At 36.1% G+C, this 26508-nt stretch overlaps 1 protein-coding gene across 4 annotated transcripts in view; it reads right to left on the reverse strand.

Moving 5' to 3' along the window:
- Positions 1-7652: 7652 nt before the first annotated feature.
- The window catches only part of LOC113047844 (MICOS complex subunit MIC19-like), a 58154-nt gene continuing 39298 nt past the window's right edge, over positions 7653-26508 (reverse strand). For all 4 annotated transcript variants that reach the window (XM_026209173.1, XM_026209172.1, XM_026209171.1 and 1 more), the window contains 3 exons: positions 23954-24024; positions 12989-13124; positions 7653-8311 (listed from right to left, as the gene is read on the reverse strand). In XM_026209173.1, the coding sequence (XP_026064958.1) occupies positions 8294-8311; positions 12989-13124; positions 23954-24024 (225 nt within the window). In that variant the 3' untranslated portion in view covers positions 7653-8293. The remainder of the gene's footprint in view (positions 8312-12988; positions 13125-23953; positions 24025-26508) is intronic.

The following is a 26508-nucleotide window of genomic DNA, read 5'->3' on the forward strand; positions in this document are numbered from 1 at the left end:
ACGCTGAAATTGTTCTGTAAATAAGTGCAACATTCATCTATAACCCTGACCACTGGATTCCCCTCTGGGATAGTGCAAATCTTTTGTCAGACTTCAGCTGCCAGCACTTATTGGCTTGATTTGTCCTTGTGCTGATGATATAGTTATAGTACAAATTGAGATATTTGTCTGTAGGGTATATCGGCTACAGCCGGGGTCGATTGTGATGACTGTTGCTGTGGATCAGAGCTGGCTGCTGGGTAAAAAGTTCAAGCTAGAGAGGGGATTGTGAGTGTTCATGGTGCCTATGACTAATAAATGACTCACAGAGGCATCTAAGATGTGTGTACGTGTTTTAAATGCTATTTTGGGGCATTTCGAGACTTTTATTTAGAGAAACTCTACAAAGATGACAGGAAATGATGCAGAAAGAAGGCAAGATCAATATACGTCACAAGTCCCATGTGAGCTGCTCTAATGTTCAAGTTTGAAACATATCCACATTTTTCCCAATGCAACGGGTGTAGCAACTATTATAATAAATTCTTACATTTTTTGTCAACTACAGGTACGTTTAGTAAGTTTTTTGGAGATTATTGTTGCAATTGAATTTTCCTGGGTCACAGTGAGAGGAAAAAATGCCCACATTTAAAGAAAAAAGATAACTCGTGTAAGCTGCTTTATTGAAACATTGAGTAGGCAACGGACACATGACAGGACAGTCAAAATCCAGCAGTACACTTGAGAAACACTTGAGACCAGAGCACTTGACACAAGGCTCACCAATAAAACATCCGCACTCTGGAGGTGAGAGAGAAAGAGAAAAGCGTCGCTGCATTTCAGTTCGCCTGAGGGAATGCTATCCACTCCATTTTTACATGAAAGACCTTTTCTGTTTTTGTGATTGAGGGCATAGGGATGGCCCGAGGGAAAAGAGTATGTGGGGGAGCCTTGTAGAATTTGGGGCGTATTGGATGGTAATTCGCATGGAACAGCAAAATCGAATCATCCTGGTCAGTCAAAGCGCTGAGCACACCAAAAAAAACCATTCTCATCCACACAAACATGCACGCTCTTCAGGCGGATATGAATCTAATTTATTTGCGGTCAATTGAAGACAATGGTGCGTGCCGCAGATAAGATTCTCCCGGTCTCCTCGGACAGAGAAAATAACTATTACCCAACCACCTCGACCCCATCCGAACACATATACATGCACAAATTCGTCCCAAACGTCCCACTGTCGAGCAATGAACACAGATAAGCAAATGTCATGCCGTTTTTGAGTTAACCCGCATTCATAGCGGTCACCATCACTTTCGTAATCCAAATCAATAACGGCAAAAAAGCAAAAAGAAAAGAGAAAAAGCAAAGCTAATAAAAAGATGCTAATGAGCCACAGAGAAAGGTCAAATCCAAACAAAAGATTTCCCCCATATAAATATTTAACCATGCTCAGTATTAAAGGAACAGGTAATTAAGCCATCAGGCATCAGTGCTGGCTACCTCTGATTGGGTTCTCATTTAAGATTAGTTCATTAGAGTGAAGGACCCCTCAACAGCCCTTAATGAGCTAGCTTCTTTAGTATGTGAAGATGTCCACTGAACAAACACACATTAACAAAGCCAATGACTATTCTGTTCTTAACCACACAGTGCAGATAACAGCTATTTTTAAGATATATCTAATAATGATTTGGCTATTTGCATACAAAAACAGAGCTTCTGAAGGAAGAAATGAATGAGATCTGAAATAGAAACCGGTGACGAAGTTCTGTACACTAAACGGACAAGGGGTCCCGCTTTGTGCCTGACAGGCTGATCAGACTTACAGGATCATATGGAAAGGGTTAGCAGTAGGTCAGTCACAAGGCAGGATGCCAGTGGGCCTTTGTATAAATACAGCATACATGACAACCCAACATGCACCAGGTGAAACTGACTTGACAGATATAGTATAACCAAACAAGAAATGAAATGCAGAGAGGTGCAGACGTACAGTAATAGCTGTATAGACCTATTCAGACTCTGTTTTTGCTAAATACATATAAATGTGTGGATTCTGCAAGCATAGTTGAATAATTAATGACGGATTAATTAAGGAGTAGTCTCAGTCACACATGCATCAGAATTAACTATAATTCTACAGATTATTTCTGTCAGTGTTGTTATTGTTAACTTAAAATGATTTAAACATAAATATAATAAAATACAAATACATTTACAAACGCAAAACTACAACTTAAAACAAAAATCTAAGATGATAAAAATATAAAAATAAATAAATTAATATTAAAAAGTAAATGTTCATTCAAATATTCAATTCAAAATATTATTAAATCTTTTATAAATACTTTAATATTTTGATATAAATGTTTATAATTAATTAAAAGTATATTATTTTAAACCATTAACGTTAAACTCAAGATTAAATTATTACACTTTATTAGGCCTAAAGGTTATGAGGACTAATGAGAATGAAAATAGGTTATAATCTATATATTATGATAATGAATAATGTATATGTTTGGAACATTCATCTAATTCATTGAATTATATGTATAAAGCTATAACACTACTCAGCTACTTAAAAAAACTCTTTATTTAAAAAAAAGATAAGTAATGCAAGATTAGTGAGAGCATAAGCATTCAATGAATGTGTTGAAATGAGATTTAGTGGCACCTTTGGTCAACAGGACAGCCACAAGGAAGGGTCAAGAGGACCCCCCTTCACCTGGAGCTGACACATATATGGCGTTTATGTGTGTGTGTGCAGGCTGTATGTTATCGCTCTTCTGCCATGACACACACGCACAAAGCAGGTGTGTGTGCAGCCTCATCATAAAGGGAGCAGTTTGTCGACTCCCAGTGCTCTTAGCAGGAGGATGTGAGGGAGCTTTAACACATCTAACAGAAATGACAAAGCTTTGCAGGTGAGTCAAGATGGAGACGGGTTTATTTTTCTCCACATGCTCCCCTGGTGGAATCTCCCAACCTCGAGACACAAACCAATAAAAGCGGACAAGAAAGCAGTCACATACAAAGCGATAGTGCTCTCGCCTGCGCTTGTGTGCCAGAGGAAAAAGAGCAAACTATTCTCTCGAGACAGACACTTGACATTTGTCGAATCAGACAATATATTCAGAATGTGTGACCGAAAAATAGAGAAATGAATCACTTTTATCTTTTCTCATTGCAAATCTCTCATTATTCCCAGTTTATCAACCAGTTCTGGTCCGGCGTGACGCTGTAAGCTTGTTTAACAGAAGCATATCTCTCCCCTTCCCATGCCATGCAAAGAAAAAAAGAAGGGTTTGTGTAGGATTAGGGCAGAGAAGAGGACATTACTGCCTTGTAAAAGGGACTGAAGACATTTCAGCACTGCTCAGAGGGAGGGATGAACAGCAGAGAGTACATGAGCGGGAGGGGGCCAGATACACCAGCAGAGGAAATCATTCAAATCCCCTCAAAGGGAAAACCAGTTTTCCAGTCTCACAGTAAAAGGGATTGAGAGTTTACACATGGATAGGTTTATATTCAGTGCACTTTGTCTACAAAACGGCAGCAAAGGGAGAGAAAAGTACACGTATACTGAATGCTTGAGTCAGTGTGCACCTGTGGATCCCTGACATTTACACACTGGCTGTACCTGTCAAGTTACCACAAGGCTTGTTACTTAAAGTTAGCATGCAATGAAAATTCACCTTATATATTTTCTAAATGCATGATATTGATCTTATTGTGAACAATACATATATGCCTATACATTTCTTTTTTTTATGTTTTGATTTTGTCATCTTTTTGTAAAATGTCATAACAGAATCTTCTGGTGAAAATGGCAAGACTTGCACTTTAGAGTGCAACACCAAATCTCAGTATCCAGTTAACAGCTGACGGCTAGTGCCCACTCAGATGTACATCACGATGCAAAAGAAAAGATCTGTCACTTACTGCTTCAAATTTCATTGTGACTTTCATTGTGACATTAACTAGAATACCTTCTGTATCCAAATATGCTAACTATATTTGTAAAAATAGCATCCCAAACTAGTAGAATATCTGAATATACAGTATTTGAAAAATGGCAGGCAAAAAGAAACTGACTGATCTGCTAATTCCTGCAAGATTCAGAAGAGTTGATGAAAAACATTTTCTAACGAGCCAATTTTGCCAAGTCGACAATCAAAGTTGATCTAAACTTCTAAACTTTGCTTTTTAACCTTTGTTCTTCTGGTTAAAAAATACATCAACCGATGTCAGTTTAACTGACAGCCATATTTGCAATGACTTTGGATAACTATTTTGGGCATGCAAGACCAAGTACTATATTCCTAAATGGGCAAACACTAAAATCTCGACTGTTGCCCAAATTATTTTTAAAAGTATAGTTCACCCCAAAATGTTGACATCATTTACTCACCCTCATGTCATTCCAGTTACTTGCTTGAGTGGCTTTCTTATGTTGAACATAAAAGAAGATATTTTGAAGAATGCTCGTAATCAAACATTTGATGGTCCCTGTTGACTTTCATAGTATTTCTTTCCTACTATGGAAGTCAATGGGGACTAACAACAACTTGGTTCCTCAAAATTATTTTGTGTTCATCATAAAAAAGGAGACTTATACAGACTTAAAGGTGAGTAAATGATGACAACATTTTATTTTTTAGGTGAACTATTTCTTTAATTAACACATTTTAAATGAGCAACACATTGTCAAATGAATATGACTCATGAATATTTTTAATACTCAGATATTCTTAAAAATTTCAGGTTGGTATTGCCAATGTGGTATACGCATTCCAAAGCATGCATCTCAGGATACTAACTGGTAATGAGTAGAATATATATATAATTGCAATTCTGTAACCTGTATGCTACATCAGTTCAAATTCAAGGAATAAATCTGGAACCTAAGAGGTATTAGTTCAATTCCAAATGGTAATGCCATGTCTCCAAAACAACTCAATATAAAGCACCTTATCAAAACATTTAAACTCAGGTGAGTTGGAAGAGGAATATATTAGCTAGTGGTAAACAGGTTTTAACAAGTTTTGTAACTTTTACATTCTTCAGTTCGCTTTGGTTGGAGACACAGAGATGTGCAGCCAAGTAAGCATCTATCAGCTCAGGACTCTGCTGTGACTTCTCCATTTTTCTCCTACTGAAAGGTTGATCCCTCACAAACACGCACCCCAAGACCAGGAACTCCCACACCTTCAGCCCACAAGGTCACTCTCCTGTCACCAAGTTCATTATCATGTCTCTAATCTCAGGAGGAAGTATGCATGTCGACCTTGGATTCCCTTGATCAGAAAGGGATTGAGATTGAATCTTTCTCACCCACTTAGTCAGAATCTCACTCTCTCACTCCTTTTACCAGCACAAAGTCAACGGGACTTTCATTTATGCATTATTTAACTAAATACAATTAATTCTACATGCCTCGTCTTGCCTGAATTACATTAGCAACAATTAAAATAAATGTCCCAGCCATATTTAACAGGTCAATTAAAATAACCTTTTGGGCAAATGGAAGAAGAAAAAAGCAGCAGCAAAGGACCTGTTACACCAGAGCGGAGAGCAGACCACAGCACAGAGAAGTGTGGGTGAAGATAGAAAAAGTCTGCCGATTATAATTTATTTGGAGAGCACGCTAGAGGATATAGCTTTTTTTTTTTGTCACTGTCAATTCCATTTCTGGAAAAAGAACAGCCTGAACATTCTTCAAAATATCTTCTTTTTGTGTTCCACAGAAGAAGGAAAATCTTCCAGATTTGAAATGTATGAATATTCTAATTTCCTTGGTGCACTAATGCTTTAAGATGTAACAAGGAATCCGTTTGTTGTCACTCCCTTAAAGCCAAGTGTTAGTTCGGCAAGGATCAGAGTACCTGAGAAACACGCAAAGAGAGAGAATCCATAATCCCTCTCTTCGATTACAGGCCGGAGAAACATTCACACAGCACAAAAACAGGAACAATCTGAAAAGCTATCAGCGAAAAGTAGAAAGAGAGGAAAAGCACCGATAAAGTAGAGAGGACTTAGGAGTATTTCCCCTGTTGCTGCTCTGAGGGGAGTAGATGAGAGCGAGATCTGCCCTGAGAGGAATAATCGTAACAGAATGAAGATTAACCTCTGATTTCTGAGAGGCAATGATGGAGAAAACCAAGAGCTGTGAGAGACAGCCAACATTTTGTGGGCACGATGTCGACGGGAAAAAGGTAGACACAAAAAAAAAACTGAAAGGGATAAAGGCCATGGATCCATTAAGGGCACAGATGAAGAATGATATGGATTACTGATGTAAGAAGACAGAAAAGGCTACTACAAAAAATGACAAATATGAAAGTTTTTGGGATTTACACACCACAAACAATGTATGAAACAGAACAGATTTGGAGAAATTCAGCATTACCTCACCTGTTCACCAATGGATCCTCTGCAGTGCTGTCAGAATAAGAGGAACATGTTCAGCTCATTTTCAAATTTCAGGTGAACTATTTCTTTAAGGAAGCAGATAAGGTTCATTTGAATTACGTTGACTATTGAGGGTCTCAAATGGAGCAAAACATACCTGACAGGGTCTCTGACAGGATTCAACACATTCCCAGATGCTACACCAACAACCTGGCCTTGAAATTCTGATTCATTGTGTTGTGCTGTCCATCCAGCCTTGACCACTCCTGAAAACAAGCTTCATTTAGCCAATCCAGCTTCCACTAACTTCATAATGTGACTCAAGTCAAACATACAGTAGGGATGTGTGTGTGTGTGTGTGTGTGTGTGTGTGTGAAAGAGATCACTTCAGACCACCAGTGCACAGAGAAAGTTCATCTGGCATGGAGAGGAGTTCTCATGGCTGGCAACTTTATAAATGTGTGTGTGAAGTGGATTTTAGCCTGAAAGTGAAGAGGCATTTTCACTTGCTCTCTAAAACTACTGGAGCGACACTGCATAGTCTGACGGATAAATTTAAAATGGTGAGGAGAACGAGGGAGGGGAAAAAGATATAAGAGAAAGAGAGAGGCTAGGTTTTAGGATGGAAACGTGCTCTCACTCTCAAACGCTCTCATTCTTTGCTGTTCTTTCTCACTGTTCTTCAAATTCTCTATATCAAAAAAGGTTCCCATGAAACTATTGTAGCTAATCTACAACTGAACACCATCAAAGCTTAAGAAACATAATAATGTAACTAACGCTGACAAATTATCTCATACATAGCAAAATGACTTCTAAACAAAAACAAGCATAAAAGGCATCTTGAGAACAGTCGTGAATTACTGAAAAATGCAAGATATGATGTATCATCTAAAGACTGATCTGCTATAATTATTTGTAATTTAATCTATCATAAATGTAGTAAAATAAAAAGCAAAAACATTTAAATGCGTCTTTAAAATGATAAAAAAAAATGCAGCACTTACAGCACAAGAACTGACAAAGAGTGAGATGCAATTTAACATCCAAAGACTGATGTCATCTGATACTTTGATTATATACAGTATAATGCAATTTAACTCATAATTGTATTAAAATAAGTTCCAATTTAGGCCGTATATGTAGTCATGTGATTATTTCTGAATAATGAATTCACTGTGCATCATTTGATTAATTTGATACATGTGTTTAATCATAACCTAGTATTGAGACACAGTCAAAAGTGGTTTAGGGTTTGAATAGTTTATTCTTTAAAGCAGATCGGGGATCAGCCCTGACCTTTCGGTGTTAACAAGACAAAATAAACAGCAATGAACATCACACACAAAAACACAATGAACAGTGGATGATGATGGATTGTGGTGGGTTAGCAGGGTGGATCACAGGTATGATGGCTGGATTAATGACGCTACATAACCAGTCCCAGCAAACCTAGAACCATCTCAGATTTCTGGGATTCTGTGGTTGGTTCTAGATTAGCCAATATTTGGTGTCTAATTTGGTTCTCTTTGCTGTGTGCTATCCTTTGTGAACCAAAACAAATAGCATTTTCTGGTTCAGGTGCTCAGAACGTTTGAGTTCCACCTACTGTACGATCACCTCTGCTTACTGATTCTGTCCATTTCATAAATGGATACTAATTTCCCTTTACTGGAAAAAGGAGAAATAACAGGGACGAGGGAGGAAGGTAAAAGTGTAGGTATAGGTAAAAAAGGAAGGTTCAAAGGTGTCTAGCTCTCATTTCACTGCAGATTCTGATTCAGGTCTGCTCAGGTGCGTCTCCGGGTGACGTCTTTCCTTTAGCAACAGTCGATAAACGGTGAGATCACAGATACAAACAGGTCTTCCTCTCTTCCTGCTCAGAGACTTAACCTCAAGTCCTCAACTTGTCCTAGACAAAGACAAAAAGGCAGTGCATATTAGGAAAGAAGCGAGAGATGCAGTGGCACATTTCCATGGCATTTGCATGCAAATACGCAAGGCGAAAGAGAGAGTTAAATGGGAAAAAGAAGCGAATGTGAGTGCATGTGTGCATATTCTTGAGAGGTGAACCACACGGCAAGCCACAGTGGAAGCAAAAAACCCCAACACAACCAAACGTAAACTTTCTTCCCGTCAATACGCATCTCTCACAGGTTACTGCACGATAACAGGAAATAAGAATCCCCAGAGTGAGAGAAGGAGAGAGAGCATGGAAGAGAAGGAGAGGAGAAGATAGATGGGTGTCATGGTCTGTCATCAACATTATAAAAAAGGAAGAAGCCATAAAGACGTTTGGAGAGAAAACAACAGCTTCGTCCTTATTTAGACTCACATTAATGGCAGCTGCAACCCAATTTATGTAATCGGACATTTTTGAGCAAAATGGGATATTAAAAATCACCTATTTAACACATATTTTAAATCATTGTAATTATTAAATAGTTTTCAGTAATTGAAATAAAGCTGAACTTATAAATATAAAATATAAATATTAGTTGAAAACTAGTTGAAAATTCTAATAAATGTAAGTAATAGAGTTAATATAAAAAAGCTAAATATATATAATCTAAAACTAAAATAAAAAATGTAAAATAAAATTCAACATATTAATATTTTAACATAATAAAAAAACTGATTTCAATTGGACAAATAACTACTGTATGGTACTAGCTTATGGTACTACATCTCTAAGGCACTGCAATAAGGTAATGCATTTCTGCATCTCTCTCACACACTCTTATTTTCCTAAAAATATGCAGACGGTTCTAGGACAGAGAAAAACACTGGAACAGGTGGTGGCATTTCTTCCAAACCTCTGAAGGACACAAGTTTGAACCAGTGAAAAATCGGCCCTGGCACAAACAGATGCTGTAGTACCAAGCTCTTCTGCTCTTTCCGATAGAGCGGACAACAGAAGAGACAGGGAGGGTAAGGAGTATTTAACCATACTTAAAGAATAAAAAAAGAGTGAATGAGAGATCACTGGCGATAAAGTAGTATTCACAGTGCTTTTAGAGGAAGAGGGCGTATGCTTTATCTCTGGGCTCAGGGCACTATCAGCTCGGGGTTGTACCGTAGTCACTGCTTCACAAAGTGATGGAAGAAGGAGAAGAAGGTCACAGCCAAAATATTATCAGTCCAGCAAAGATAAACCATGGAGTAATTACGTCCACACAGCCACAGCCATGACCGATCACTGATGTTACCCTCTCGACTACTCAGGCCATATCAGGAGAATTTATTCCTCTTTGGCTCTTTAGCAATGGCGACCACCGATTAAAGCAACTCTATCTAGATTCTTTTAAAAAGACTTGTTTATACAAATCTACAGTGCTATCTGGTTCTTGTTCTCTTAAAACGACAAAGATCAGATCCTGAGGGACTTCCAGACCCACAAAGGACTGGCCACCATATCAGACATCGTGATCTACAGTGGCGATAGATGGAGGTCAAAAATGCCATGGACTGAAGGTGAATCTACAAAACATGTCAAGTCAAAGCTGAGGTGACAGAGTGTCCAATCAAACTACAGTATTTTGGGGGGAAATGATTTGTTACTTTGCAGAAGATTTAGCCAAATTAGACTGATACCATCATGGAAAGGTTGTGCGACATGCCCATATCCTCTAAAACGGGTGTCAAACTTAACTCCTTGGGGGCCGGAGGGTTTTGTTCCAACCGTGCTTCAACACACATTCCATGTAGCTTTCAAATAAGCCTAAAAGATTTGATTAGCTGGATCAGGTGTGTTTAATTAGGGTTATATCTAAACTATTCAAGGCTCCGGCCATCCAGGAATTGAGCTTGACACCCCTGCTCTAAAATTATCTAAAACCCATCTCACTTCTGACGGCAAACATGTGATGTAGCACTCAAGTTTCAACTAATAAAAAACAGACAAAACTGTTTTCTAAGACCTTTATTTTTGATAAAAACTACACAAGTGAAAATATTACAGACCAGATAAAATTATATCTAATTTCCTACGATACTATGAATATATTTTACCACAGCATACGAGTTTGCACGCTGATTTGAATAAAAACGAAATAAATAAAAGACTGGGTTCTGACAATAAACACACAATGTTTTTTTATTGCATAGTGGTCGTGCAAACAAAATAAAAAAGCGAAACAAAACAACAAGAAACAAGAAAACTAAACAAAAAAGATCAAAAGCACAGCAAGGACTTGGGACAATGAAACGAAACAACACAAAACAAAAAATATAAAAGAAAAGAACAACAAGAGTGTTCTTATGAGCAGATTATTTTAATGAATTGGTCAAAAATACTCAGTGTAACAAATTACGTATTTTCCGGACTATAAGTGACACTTTTTTTCATAGTTTGACTGGTCCTGCGACTTATTTATCAAAATTAATTTGACATGAACCGAGAGAAATGAACCAAGAGAAAACATTACCGTCTACAGCTGCGAGAGGGCGCTCAATGCTGCTCAGTTCTCCTGTAGTCTACACTGAAAAAATAGAGCGCCCTCTCGCAGCTGTAGACGGTAATGTTTTCTCTTGGTTCTTGGTTTTAAATAAATGCGACTTATAGTCCAGTGCGACTTATATATGTTTTTTTCCTCATCATGACGTATTTTTGGATTGATGCGACTTATACTCAGGTGCGACTTATAGTCTGAAAAATACGGTACACACTGAATTTGTACTCAAGTAACTGACTCATTAATACATTATAAAAAGTATTTGCTGTAGTAAATGGTAAATGCACATCAAACCATAGCCCTCATATATTCAAAATATGCATATTTTTGCATTGCTGCACAGTCCTCCATCCCTTTCTCTCATGCATACACACAGCACAGAAGCAGTTTAGCTATTTTGTTATCTGGCCGTTATTTATTGTCTTCCTGTGTGACTAATAAACCTTTATTACACAGGTCACCTCTGTTCCTCACAGCCGAGTCAATAAAATCATAAAATACTTCATGCCATTACTGGGAATCCATATTAAATTTATCAGACAACAATACTAAGTACAGGCCTGCATGCAAGAACATGCATATACGCAAACACAAAAACATTAGAGATGCTAAAGAAGTTACAGGTAAATTTGGTGCATACACAACAATGAATAAAACATCTCTTTATTTACATGATGTATTGCTTATGTGCGGCAGAACTCACTGAGTTGCTTTAAACTAATACCCCAGAGGGCAACACATTTTCACTCTCGCTCCCAAAACTGTGCTGTTGTAAAAAATCTAATGGAAAGACCCATCTGAATATAAATTGTGTTTGCACAGAATTGCTGGAGTGTGTGGAGGAGATTTTTGGAAAGGGTCGGTCCAATTCTGCTCATTTCCATCCTTGCATTGCGGGATTTTGGGAGGGCGCTATTTAAATGACATGTCCCCGTTCCCACTTACTTCATTTAACGCACACTTACGCCTGCACCAAGAACAGCAGCTGTCAGCTGGTATTATGGAAATGAGTCTTTCGTCTGAGCCTACAGTTTAGAGTGAACTTAGTGGCGCCTGCAGCCAAGCAGAAAGTGAGAGAACACTGGGCAAAAGTTTCAGTTTGCAAATGGAGGTGCGGGTCAGGAAGAGAGTGTGTTATTACAGGGTTTGGAGAGGACGGCAACGCTGTTTCAATGGATCTTAAAGCTGTGGGCTAAAGAGAAGCTGTAGATGCTAATTCGTATGCTAGGGTTGCTGGGAACTGAACATACAAAACAGAAGATGCACACACACTAGAATGTGTCTTGATGCATACCACAAGCAGGGTGAGCAAAAGGGACAAAATGTTTCGACTTGTGTGATGAATGAGTGATTCTTCAATTCAAAAAATAAACTTAATTTACATTTATATTAAAACATATACATTTCATATTATGTTGAAACATTTCTCATGTTCTCTAGAATAACAACCTCTATCTGTCTCTCAAAATGTATTTTTTTTATTTAATTAAAAATAAAACACTTATAACTTATAAAACACAGGTAACGCTTTACAATAAGGATCCATCAGTTAATGTATTAACTAACATGAACAATGCATTCATTCCCATGTCAATCTTTGTTAATGGTAGTTAATGAAAATTCTTTCGTTTATTGTTAGCTGATGTTAATTCCCAGTGCAATAACTTTTGATTCTAAAAATGCATTAGTAAATGTTAAAATTAACATTAACAGAGATTAATAAATGCTGTAGAATTATTGTTCATTCTTAGTTCATGTTAATTCAAGTCATGTTAATGAGTTTTATGGTAATAAGTTTCTATATATTCCCTAGAATAAAATATCTCAAAGTACACATATATTTACCAAATGAATAAAAAAATATATACTTTTTAATAATATATAACATTAACATTTTACATATATATATATATATATATATATATATATATATATATATATATATATATATATATATAAACTTATTAATATAAAATTTAAATATAAAATATAACATTTATCAATTTCTTAAACTCGTGTTAAATATTACAAAATACACACACATTAAAAAAAAAACCATTGTGTTGTAGATATTTTTGATCTGGTTCAACTAAACTACAACTATCCAATGGTGAATATATCAGACAAATATTTACCTGTTTAGCTTTGTTGACACACTGCATGTATTGAGAGGCGATGTTGGAGCACAGCAGAGATTTCCCGCCATTTTCTCTGTAGCACTTCAGAATCTGCCCCTGAAGGTCGGTGCACACTGGACTAATGTCATACCGCCTAAGAGAGAGAGAACAAAAACGTAAAAGAAGGGAAGGAGAGAGTAAAAACCATCAAAGGACAGATATATTTAGCAAACGAATGTGGTCATCCATCATGATTACATTTTCCATTTTTAAAAAACTGATCCTGTGGCAGTGACAAAGAGTTTTTAAATGCTATTCTTGCTGTGCTTTCACAAGTAAACATCAGATCAATCACTAATCAATAGCAGAATTGACTGGTGCAGAATTCGTTTGTGGGATAATTGCATGTTGAATCACAGGGCAGGAGGTCTAACGAGGTGCTGCTTCAAGACATACATCAGGCCACATACATTTCACCTAAATGAACATATGCCAAAAGCTTTTATAAAGCTTGTTATAATTACTTGTCTAAACTCAAACATAAATGAACTTTTTGGAATGCATAAAAAACCCTAATATATTAATCAATTTTTGACCTTTGATGACCTTCGCCTCTGTCTCCAAATGGAATTTGTCAGATTTAGTGAACTTCTGGTCACAGTTTTGTCTGCACAAGTACAGCTAAGCAAAGCAGCCACACTCCCACTCACCCAGACAACTGAAAGCAGTATTAATCAGTGCAACTTTTGAGGTGTAGATTCTCCAGTGGCGAAATGCTCACTCACTGACACACACACACACACCTGCGTCTAAACCCCTCCAGCTGTACCATGTGTCTGAGCCCAAAAGTCTACACCGATAAACCTGATTAATATTTCGTCGATGTAAGACAGCACTATCAACTTACATTTTGTAAGAAAAACACCAAACATCATGTGAAATATTTATCTTTCTCATCCCACATTTCACAAATGAAGGCTTGCTATGGATTATTGGGGAGGGGGGGGGGGGGGACGTCCAACTTTGTTTTGTAACAGTTACATGGAAAATATATTCTGTCCGTCAAATGTTTAGAACAATTAAGATTCTTTTTAATTGTTTTAATTGTCCCTTTCACAAATATAACTTCAAGTAAAGAAATGGGCACCAAAACAGTTATGCATACTGTCATTTATGTATGCATGCACGTTTATTATGGGTTCCCTGTAAAGCATTTAATAATATCTTGACAATCTATAATTCAATGTTTAAAAATATCTATAAGCAAGTGTAATGCTATTTTGGAAAAATGATGGTTATCATGGTGAATTCAACTTGAAAACTTTTTTCTAAATGTTTTCGTAAACATCCCAGAATGTTCAACTTTGACCCAGACAGCATTGTGTTTCTTGCTGGATTTAATAAGACCTTGCAGATCGCCATCAACAATTGTTCCATCCTTCGAAGTCACTAAAATTTTCAACCAAAGATTCAGTGGACACAGTGACGAAGACCATGGTTCCCATGAAATCTGAGGCCCAACATGGCCAAAAACAAAACATCACCTCTGTCCCTGGAGGATTAGAACACACACACAAAACTCTTCATTTGACAGGGATGACCTTTGGGACAGCAAAAGGCAAAGGAAAGAAGTGGTGCAGAAGGGAGATGTTATCCCGCTCTATTCAGAGAGACACTGTTTTTAGATCAGACACGGTTTAATCCACGCCGTCATTCATATTAGCTGCTCTGAAGGCCAGATGAATGAAAGAGTGAATGGACGCCAACTCTTTGGGCCACAGAAGGACTGGGGATTCACCCTCTCTCCTTTCTTATCCTATGCTTTCTATATCTCTCTGTCATTTCGTCAAGCCGTCACCTCAAATTCACACAGCTGCTCTCTATCACACATCATCCCTCTTCTAGACTGTCACAGGAAAAACCTCAAAAAGAGGAAAAAGAAAGGAAAATGGAGAAAACAAGACAGAAAAAGCAAGCTGAAGTACTTTACTGGTGATAGAAAAGTACATATTTTTAAGTAGTCTAGGTAATAAAACAGTATAGTAATACTGGGACCCCCACTTAAAAAAAAAAAAAAAGGTCCATTTATACTTGATAAATTCAAAAGAGCCACCAACTCCTTTTTTTAAGTTTCAGGACTCTGGACAATATTAGTATAAAAAAAAAAAAAAATACCTGATATAAAACCACATTCATTATGTATCCGCACTCACTGTATTTGCATGTAAACATAGGCGACGGCTAAAAACCTTAAAAATTACAGAATTACATTATTTTAATATTATATACTGTACATATGAATTAAATATAAATTATTATTATTATAGAGCTATTTTGTTACCAAAAATTACAATGGCTGAACGTTCCATCCATCAAAGAATAAAAAAATACAGAATAAAAATACATATATATTTCCACAAAAACATTAAGCAGCACTACTGTTTTCAACCTTGATAAAAAAAAAATACAAATTTATTGAGCACCAAATCAGATTATTGGATTGATTTCTAAAAGATCATGTGACACTGCAGACTGGAGTAATGACTGTTGAAAATTCAGCTTTACCATCACAGGAATAAATTACATTTTAAAACATATTCTAACAGAAAACAGTTTTTACTGTATTTTTTATCAAATAAATGCAGATCTGATGAGATTAAGAGATTTCTTTTCAAAACCATTAATCTTTCCTCTGACAATGATTATCAATGAATTATGCTAGTTTACATCTATTTTTAGGTTCACATATAAAAAAAATGAGTGGCAGCTTTGGTTTGACATTTTAGCCTGCAATATTGCTATTTCAAAAGGTCAAATAAAACTCACAAACTCATCCTCCTCTGTAGCAAAAAATTGATGTGTAATATTAACTAAAACATGCATACTTCTGATATAGCTTATAATCACTGGCATACTACTTTCAACATATAATTTTGGACACACTACTCCCAATCTTGCATATTATACTGCATAACATCGATAACATGCAATTTGGAATTGAAAAAAAAAACAGAAAAAAAGTGTTTTTAACACTCAATAACATTATGAGTAAAACACCCACACATCAACACAGCTGAATGGCACCTTTGCCATCTTTCTTACATTCTACTCCTAACTATCCACGGATCTGGAGTCAAAAAGCATAACAGTTCTATAATATCATAGACGTGTATATATGTATTCATGTCCCCACGTAAATCCCTCCGTCCAACTGAAATGATTTTTGGAAGAAAAGAAATAGATGCGGGTCATAAATCACTGCGAGCAGACGCTGGGACGACTGTGAGAGAGGCACAGAGATATGAGATGCTTTATCACAGGAGGAGTGAGAAAAAGAGAGCTTAGGAATGAAAGGCAGGAAACGTACGGAAAGAGAGTGTTCTAAATTATCCCAAGGTTCTGCAACCTTCCTTTTAAACTACACTGGCAGCACATGAAGGACTTCCTATAGGTGTGGCGGTCTGTAGGGGATTTACTAGACAAAAACTGTTCGGCCACAGTACAGCAGACAGAGACAGCAGACAGAAACGGCAGACTGGAAGGCACAAAGATAAGCCTTTTCTGAAGCATTCAGCTTATTAAAATACCAACACACATTTCTCAAACAGTCTTAATTCTTGTAAATCAAGACTAATGAAGTATCGTCCCGCCGGCGCGGCGTATTTAAGTCCAGTGTTTTACAGCCGGCCCCGGATGAACTCCGATCTCTCTCTTAACAGACATGTGACTATCTATCATCATTATGAGCACTCGCAGTCTAGCGGGGTGAAGAGGTTAAGCGTCCACTTCTGAAAAACCACATGTATGTTCATTTAGGAGCTGACGGCTTGTGTGACAGGCAGACAGAAATCCAAACAAATGAAGCAGTTATGAAGAAAAATGATAAGCGCTCATTTTCGGCGTTTTTAAAATGCGATCCATCAGCGCAGCCAAGAGACCAGGGGCTCCGAAACAAACTCGCATCATCCCATTACCTATCGGGATGGAAGGAAAAGATGTAATTGGAAAAAAGAGAGAGGCTTTTGGATGGAGAAGATGAACAGAGGGCTGATGACAGGGTGAGAAAGACAAAACAAAAAGATGAGAGATGTGAGAGGGAAGATAAGAGAATGATATATAGGTAATCCCAGATGCGGTAAAGATGTAACAGAGCTAAAAGATGCCAGCCTGCAGTCTGGAGAGACACTTTCAAGATGACGAGAGTTTGATAACCTGTAGCAGCACCAGACATAACTGTGTGTGTGTGTGGAGCTTTTCTTGTTGAGCGAATAGGCCATTAACTCTAGGTTGATATTCTTTGCCGTTAAGCCATAGAATGACCTCTTTTAAAACATAACATTTAGCTTAAATATTATGGCTGGTCTACTGCCATTCACTTATATTTCGTTGTCATAGCTATAATTGTGTGCTCTGAGACAGGTCAAGCTGTGCTTCAACAGGCAGTCAAACTTCATGGCCTTTTAAGAGGAGTTATTTCTTCTAAAGAGCAGCCTATTACAGTCTGAGAACTTGAGGTGTATGATGGGTTATTCCAAGGAGACGCAAGAAAATGCCAATACACAGTCTCATGTAAAGTCAGAAATAACCTCTATGAATTAATGCACATGCAGGTGCTAAAGATTCACAATATATAGGTACTGTGACGGTTTTCAGCTGACATTTGAACTTTTTATAATTTGATATCAGATATCAAATATAATATAACAACACTGTCAAATGTATTTTTTTGAAAATGTATACATAAGACTATAATAATAATAATAATAATAATAATAATAATAATAATAATAATAAAAGAATAGAATAATAATGGAAATTAACCATGATAATTTATTTTAAATGAAAATAAATTCAGTATTCACAACTAATTTTTGTATTTAGTATTTTTTATTTATTTAGACAAACGACATTTTTGAAAAATATAAAATGGTTATATATTTTAATAATATATTCATATATAACATTAAGTTAATTATAAATTATATTATTTATTTATAAATACTACTGTATTTTGTATAAATGTATAAACTACTGTTTAAATACTACTATATTGTGAATAGGTCCATCTCAATAAATTAGAATTTCGTGAAAAAGTTCATTTCAGTAATTCAACTAAAATTGTGAAACTCGTGTATTAAATAAATTAAATGCGCACAGACTGAAGTAGTTTAAGTCTTTGGTTCTTTTAATTGTGATAATTTTGGCTCACATTTAACAAAAACCCACCAATTCAATCTCAACAAATTAGAATATGGTCACATGCCAATCAGCTAATCAATTCAAAACACCTGCAAAGCTTTCCTGAGCCTTCAAAATGGTCTCTCGGTTTGGTTCACTGGAATATACAATCATGGGGAAGACTGCTGATCAGCTGTCCAGAAGACAATCATTGACACCCTTCTCATTGCCAAAGAAGCTGGCTGTTCACAGAGTGCTGTATCCAAGCATGTTAACAGAAGATTGAGTGGATGAAAAAAGTGTGGAAGAAAAAAACTGAGAGAACCGCAGGCTTATGAGGATTGTCAAGCAAAATCGATTCAAGAATTTGAGTGAACTTCACAAGGAATGACTGAGGCTGGGGTCAAGGCATAAAGACCCACCACACACAGACGTGTCGAGGAATTTACTGAACCACAGACAACGTCAGAGGCATCTTACCTGGGCTAAGGTATTTGTCTTATGAAGTATTCTAATTTGTTGATATAGTGAATTGGTGGGTTTTTGTTGAATGTGAGCCAAAATCATCACAATTAAAAGAACCAAAGACTTAAACTACTTCAGTCTGTGTTCAATTAATTTATTTAATACACGAGTTTCACAATTAGAGTCAAATTACTGAAATAAATGAACCTTTCCATGACATTCTTATTTATTGAGATGCACCTGTATAACGAAAATAGTTTTTTTAATGAATTTTTTAATATCTAACTATATGATGTTTTTTTTTTTTAGAAAATAAAAAAAAAAGAATTCCAATTACAGTGGGTATATAAAAGAATCCCCCCTCTCCCTTTAAAATAATCACATTTTGTTGCTTTGCAGCCTGAAATGAAGACAGACAGTTTTGTTTTCTCCAGCTGCATTAACTTATATCCAAGTGCAACACCAACATGTAATAAAATAAGAACACCTTTTGCTTTAATCACAGCCTTAAGTCTGTGGGGATTTGTCTCTAATAACTTTGCACATCTAGACTTTGCAATATTTGCCCACTCTTCTTTGCAGAACTGCTCAAGTTCAGTTCAATTTGATGGTGAGCGTTTGTGTATGGCATTCTACAAGTCATTCCAGAGTTCTTCAATGGGGTATATGTCTGGGCTCTGACTAGGCCATGCAAGGACATTCATCTTTTTCTCCTTCAACCACTGTGTGGTCAGTTTTGTTTTGTGCTTTGAGTCATTGTCATGTTGAAAAGTAAAATTTCGTCCCACTGACAACTTTCTTGCAGAGGGCTGCAGATTTTCCTCAAGAATTTGACGGGATTGTGCCCCATCCATTATTCCTTCTATCCTGACAAGTGCTCCAGTCCCTGTTGAAGAAAAATACCCAACCTCCATGCTTTACTGTAGGAATGCTGTTATTTGGATGGTAGCTCTACTGGATTAGTCCATTCTCTTAACCCTCTGGAGTCGATTAACGCGTATACGAGTTATGAGGCTTTTTTCATGATAACCCAGAAAAGAACTTAATTTACACTTTCAGTTTTGATCGTACAGATAAGAGCAATACATCAATCGAATCTGTAATGGGTCTACTTTTTTTGCATACAGACATAACAACAAAACTTTGTGCACTTATAAAATAAAGATAACAAACAAGGTGTGCTGTCTGCAGCCTTTGTCTGCGCTGATCTTCATTTAGACACGCGTCATTAAAATGAACTGTAACTCAGTGAATACTCAACGAAGAGACATGAGAGAGATATCTATAGAAAGCCTGATATGTCTATTTTTAAACTACTGTACCTAATGCTAAACCTAACTAAAAAAAAACAACAACAACTGAAAATCACTGTTTATTTTTTGCATCTTTACTCTATTTTATTTATTTGTGCTGTTGCTTGTAGTTGGATAGAATAATCTTTTAAATTATTTTATTTTATTTATTTTTTTAAAGTTTTTCCATAAACATAGCACATACTGAACTGTACCAAAACCATGACTCTAAAACTGTGAAACAAACGAACCGTGAAAAAGTTGAACCATGCCACCCCTAATATATATATATATATATATATATATATATATATATATATATATATATATATATAATTATTATTTATTATAACACTAAATTCAGTTGTATTTACAACAATTGATCTTAGAATTTAGCATTTTATTTATTTACTCATTATTTATTATCACAAAATGCTCCTGGATTTTAGTATCTGACTATAACAATACAGTTTTATGCTAATGCCCACTATAGTGCCCCATGACAGCAGTAATGATACAGTATATAGGCCTAATGCATATTATATTATAATATATTTATAATGATGCATAAAACCAAGTCTTTGCATTCACATACTGTACTTGTGTAGATGATGTTTCAGGCCTTAGTCTATACTTGGTTTAACTATTTATTAAAAGCAGACTGATGATCATGTTAAACTTTGCTGTAGCGCATTGGGACAATAATTCCGACAAGTGCCCTTTGACACAAACAGAACATGTTAATGGGTGACTAAACTGGGTGAGCAGACACATCTACACCCATTCAGAGTGTAGAAGATAGCAGAACATAGGAAGAGGTCGACACTGTGAACTTGTTTTGGTATGACAGAGTATGGCAACCCCCTGGGGACACAAGACAAACACACAGAGTGCATGCTTAAACACAGCATCACAGGGATAGGGCAAAGGTCAACACTGACAGGTGGCTGGAGAAAACATCATACTCTTCACTCAGGCATTTATCTGTAATTCATCCAGCATCCACAGCTGCACAGGTTGACATTAGTCTGCAAGGAACAGAAATTTGTGTGTATGCGGGGTGTGTGTGTGTGTGTGTGTGTGTGTATTTGTGAGCACTGAATGCATGTATTTGTGTGCATGCATGAACGTGTACATATCTTTAAAATACACATGGGCCATGTATACAATATGAAGTTTCAGAAGTGAAAACCGGGATACGGGAGTAAATCCTATAAATGATAATTTTATATGTGTATGAAATAGAACTTCAGCATCTTGCATGTTTGCTATCCACTATTTTAGACCAAAGTAATATTACAGTGAACAAAGAGTTGTTATGCTATTTTAACTAAACAACCATTGATAAGATAACACATTTGGATTTAAGTTTATTATAGGCTAATTTGCTTTATTCCTTGTGATTACATTATACTAATTTGTATACATGTTTAAATACGTAATTTAACACCTAGCTGGTCAGTTTGATTTTACACAAACCTTTGCTGGTCCAAGAACAACATTCCTATTAATCAATCATAGCATTACCTTATCCCAAATCTCTAATTCCAACCACTTTTCCTAACCCTGATCCCCAATTTTCAACTTTTATCTGTAAACAACATTTCCCAGTCCAGTCCAAACCCCTCCTAATTGTTTACCCTAAATCCTAACCTCATAAACTTATTCTTAACATCTTAATCCTCACTTGACCTTGACCTCAAACCCTCAACGTTACATCTTAAACTCTACTTTTACCCATCTTAACGTCAAATTCTCAACGTTAAACCATATCTTTAGCACACTGGTTGATAGATTTCATTCCAACCCTAACCTAACACTTTGTCACTGTATTGCTGTTCCTAGGGGCCCCAAGTTTTGTTTGGCCCGCTAATGTTTATGAACATCATTACCAGTAAAATTCATTCCATGCCATTCCATGTTGACATCAAATTAGTTTCTACACCACTAAAACCAACATTTTGGAGAGAAACATTTATCGACATTTCACCAATGCTTAATGATTAAAATTAAATCATGGCAAAAGTTCATGGCATTGCCCTCTTATTTTGCACAACATTTAGGTAGGGGTGACTGCGAATAATCAACGAATCTCTGCTTTGAGGATCCTGATTTGACTACCAATCTATCAGTCGAACAGCCATGTTTCTGCACATTGTTTCGTGAAGAACGCGTCCACAAAAGGAGTTCGCATTCGGACCCTTTTTGCAAATAGCCTTTAAGTCTTAATATTAACGTTATGTTGTATAAATAACAAAGCGTATTCTGTAATCTGTATGAAATTATGAGTTGAATCCCATTGATTAAAAACTTGCTATCAAATGCGTCACTCTACTGGTCATATTCAGCGCACGCAGCTCAAAACAGAAATGCAGAACATTTACTGCTTGTGTTTTAGACTAACGTTATAATAAGAGCACTATTGTAAAAAATAAATAAAATTGTTAATTGTTGTGGTTTCGCCCACGTTAAGTGTTAGCTATCCGTTCATCAAAACATGAAACATTATTTACCCCCATTTATATCTGCAAGGTGTTCATTACACATTTTCCCTTTGTGTTAACATCAGTAATTATGTTAGTCGAATGTCTGACTCGACTCTTGTTAATGTATTTTGCCCTCCCCCTAAACGTACGATTCGACTATCAGTCGAATATCGGCAAGATTCGCAAATTCAGATTTGAGTCTGAAAATCCTTAGTCGGGGACACCCCTACATTCAGGATGAAAAGGTTAAATACAGTATGACAAAGTAAAAGTAAATAAAAATAAATCAAATGGGTATGTTCTTATACAAATACACATGCATCGGAAAGCAATTATACCAGACTTATATCCAGGAGACAAACCCACATTCACATCAAAATCTTTTTCAGTTACTACCATTTACAAATTGAAAAAAAAAGATTATCATATCAAACTTATGGTAATATCATAATTTATGTAGATTTGGACCTCTTTGATAGATTTCCATCTCTAGGGCAGTTTCATCTTTCAGGAAAAAAGACTCAATTCCTGATAGTATCTTATCACCTGTTTTCCCTTCAGAGGGCAAATATTGTTGAATTATCCATTTGGGAAAAGCAATACAGATAGATGTGTTTCTAATGTAGAATCTAAACACAGTTTCTGTTCTTCTTTCTCATGCACATTCAGTTAAACCTCATTATTCTTGCAGTCAGCAATGCTTGCGTCTTTCCTTGTGCAACATAAGACCCTGAAGACATTTCATTACACAGAAAAAAAACCTCTCACACACTCTCCTCCCTCCATCTCATAATCCAATCACAGTGCTGCTAATGCACCTCTCTAATGCAATCAGCCAATCACAGCATCCACTGTGGCCTCGCTGGTCACATGACACCCCGACTCAGGCCTGTGCGAAGAACCATGTCAGGCTAATGCTGTATAAATGCATTTCTTAATGCAATTTAGCATTAGCTGTTCAACCTCCCCCATCCTGATTCCGACTCTGCTCATTTGGACATCACAAATCAATTTCTGACATTTCTAAAGAGACGATGATCCCCGTGTTGACACTGAGGAAGAGGGATAATGACAGGCTAATGCGATTTGTGAGCACAGGCTAGTCCTGAAACAGGCCGGCCTCCCTTCACTTGCCCTTAACCAACATGCATTACTTTTGGGGCTAATAGGTCACTTTAAGACATATTTACCCAAAATGTCCTGTAATTGTAGAGCTCATAAGTTACTTGTTTCCAGCTATAGTAGCCTAATTGCCAAGACATCACATTCATGACAAGTTTGTCACAATATTGAGGGAAACATCTTTTAGTTTGGTAGATTTGAAGGGATTTCTGGTCATCAATTACTCACCCTCACATGTTTCCTTTTAAATACAAAAGGAGTTAAAGGAGTAAGTCTAAGATAAGAGTTCTTCTCAAAGAATTTTTTTAGTCAAACAAGACTTTAGTGAATAACAACTTAAATTGTAGATAAAGTTTACAAAATAATGAATGACAGCATGTGGAACAGCTGTATTTGGACTTTGAGATGATGAGTGCAAGAGTGTGTCATACTGAACTCACTTGAACTTGGCGTTGACCTCTTCTGCTGCCTTGTGATAGTTTTCATTGGTCACCTTGTAGAATTGGGCACTCTGAGGAAGGGAGAGAGAGAAAGTATGTGTCCAAAACTTAAATATTGTATGTGTCCTTATTCTTTCTGATGTCTCCTCCAATATGAACAGTAGATAAGAGAATATTTATAGACAAAAAGCTCAAAAAGCTCAAAAAAAAAAATCTACACAGCAGCAGGTTCAACCCTACTGAGCCCCCCTCCCCCACCCAATTAAAAAATGTATAAAAAATGTATAAATTAAGCATTTCTTGTTCTCTGTGCAGCACAAAGACACTTTTGCTTGTTTTTAGATTTCAAAGAGGTTTTTATTGAAATGTGTCAAGATAGATGGGCAAAAAACAATATCCTTACAACCTGGAATGGACTTTGATAAAGCATTTGTATTGATGATTCACCAATAACTGACATTTCGAAGAAAATGGGCAGAATGTCAGATACATGACTGAATTTGAGGATGTGACAATAAAACCTTGTTCAAGCTACATCCATAAAGAGAGCTCTAAATCACAGCGAGACAGGTTCATCTTACATTCACTGTCTCATACACATAATCAATACAAATCAAGGGCTACAACCATGAGGATCAATAATTATATCTTGGGCTTTTAGTGAAGCTACTGGATAGCTTCTGATGGACATTTGTCAGAAATGTGGTACGAGTCCAAAATCAGATTCCTGTCAAACATTCCAATGGTTGGTGGGTAGATAATTTATCATAAAAGAGCCTTAATAATATTTACTGGTCAGAAAAAAAGTATTATAATTTTATATTTAACATTTATTTACTTTATTAATAAAACATATTTAAAAAAATTATAGGCAACAATAACAATACAAACTTAAAGTAATGAAAAAACACAAAATGTAATGCAAAAAAATTAAAAATGTTATGGAAAAAAATGCTAATTATTATTATTATTATTTTTTTTTTTTGCCAAGGCAAAACATTTTCTGTTCGTAAGTGTTAATTTGACCCTTTGTGAAACTACACAGTATTACACTACAGGATGTAGGAAGTTGGAAAGCCAACTTGCACAAAGTTCCAAAATGATGATTTATTTCCCTGAGTAGACAATTCTGCCGTCAAACCTATTATTGGAACAACACATTGAGAGTTAAAGACGACATCAGGTACAAGCTTGCCCCTGAGGAGCCTGATATTAGGGAACAGCAGCAGTGATTTAAAGAGCATGTTGTGATGATGCAGATCTGATGGGAGGAGTCAGTACTAATCAGGGCTACACACTCAGAGGGCACTGGCCTAGACAGAAACTGATTATGTGGAAAGCAAATCAGGCCTCCACACATATGCTAAAACCCCATGACTTGAGCAATGGTGTAATTTGGGAAGTCTGTCATTTCCTTTGATTAATGACAGAGTGGAATAATTGCTGCTTTTGATTTCAGAGTTGGACCACACTGATTTAGAGGCCCCTGCATCAATCTGAGAGCAAATGTTTTACCACCAACATGTTCTCTCGCGAAACACTAAACCCTCATCTTCATCTGCCAAAGCAAAAGTAGACTAATCAGATTATGATTACAAAACCCGATCTTACACATCTTAACAATAATTAAAAATATAAATATTTTTTACAATTATTATTTATTTTTGCAGATGTCATCTCTTTGATGAGTGTTAGACCACATGACTTTGATTTTACTTTTATTATTAATGTCTTCTGTTTTGCTTTTTTCATCAATTAAAACAGTTTTGTCTTTTGGACCAAATGTTTTTGTTAGTCACACCACAAGACAAAAGTGTTTTAAACGGTTTCATCTGTTGGACCACATAAAATTGTTTGCCACCATACATGACTTTATTTTGCAAAAGTGTTTTATTATTATTTATTATATATTTAAATATTGATCATTAAACACTCTTGTCTGCTGGTTACACCACATGACTTTTAAGATGACAATTTTGCGAAGTCACGTAGTTTAACATCATAGAGAGGCTTTGATTTTGCAAACAAGTTATATTATTTCTTCTAATATACTTAACAACTCTAATATACAATTTTCATTTTTTATTATTATTAATCAAAGTCATTTGGCACGACCAACAAAGTTATGTGGTCCAAGTATCTTATAGAGAGACTCTGATTTTACAGCAAAAAAAAAATATGTTCTTCCTACCTGTATATATATTTAAGAAATATAATAAAACACTGTAAAAAGCAAAGTCATGTGATCCAACTAACTTCTAACTGAGAGGCTTTGATTTAGAAAAATCAATCGTGTGCTGCAACCAACATGTCAAGTGGTCCAACAGAAAAAAATGTAATAAATGTAATCTTAATAATGAAACTCTTTTGTCTGAAAAATCTAAATCATGTGGCACGACCAATAAAGTCATGTGATTTTTTAATAGTAAAACACTTTTGTCTGCCAATCAAAGTCATGTGGTGCAACAAACAAAGTCATGTGGTTCAACTATGATATATGACGTTATAAAGTTAGTTATATTACTCCGCCATTTTCACATTTATTTTAAGTCAAA

Source organism: Carassius auratus, chromosome 29, assembly GCF_003368295.1.
Source record: "Carassius auratus strain Wakin chromosome 29, ASM336829v1, whole genome shotgun sequence".
In the NCBI taxonomy this organism is placed as follows: domain Eukaryota; kingdom Metazoa; phylum Chordata; class Actinopteri; order Cypriniformes; family Cyprinidae; genus Carassius; species Carassius auratus.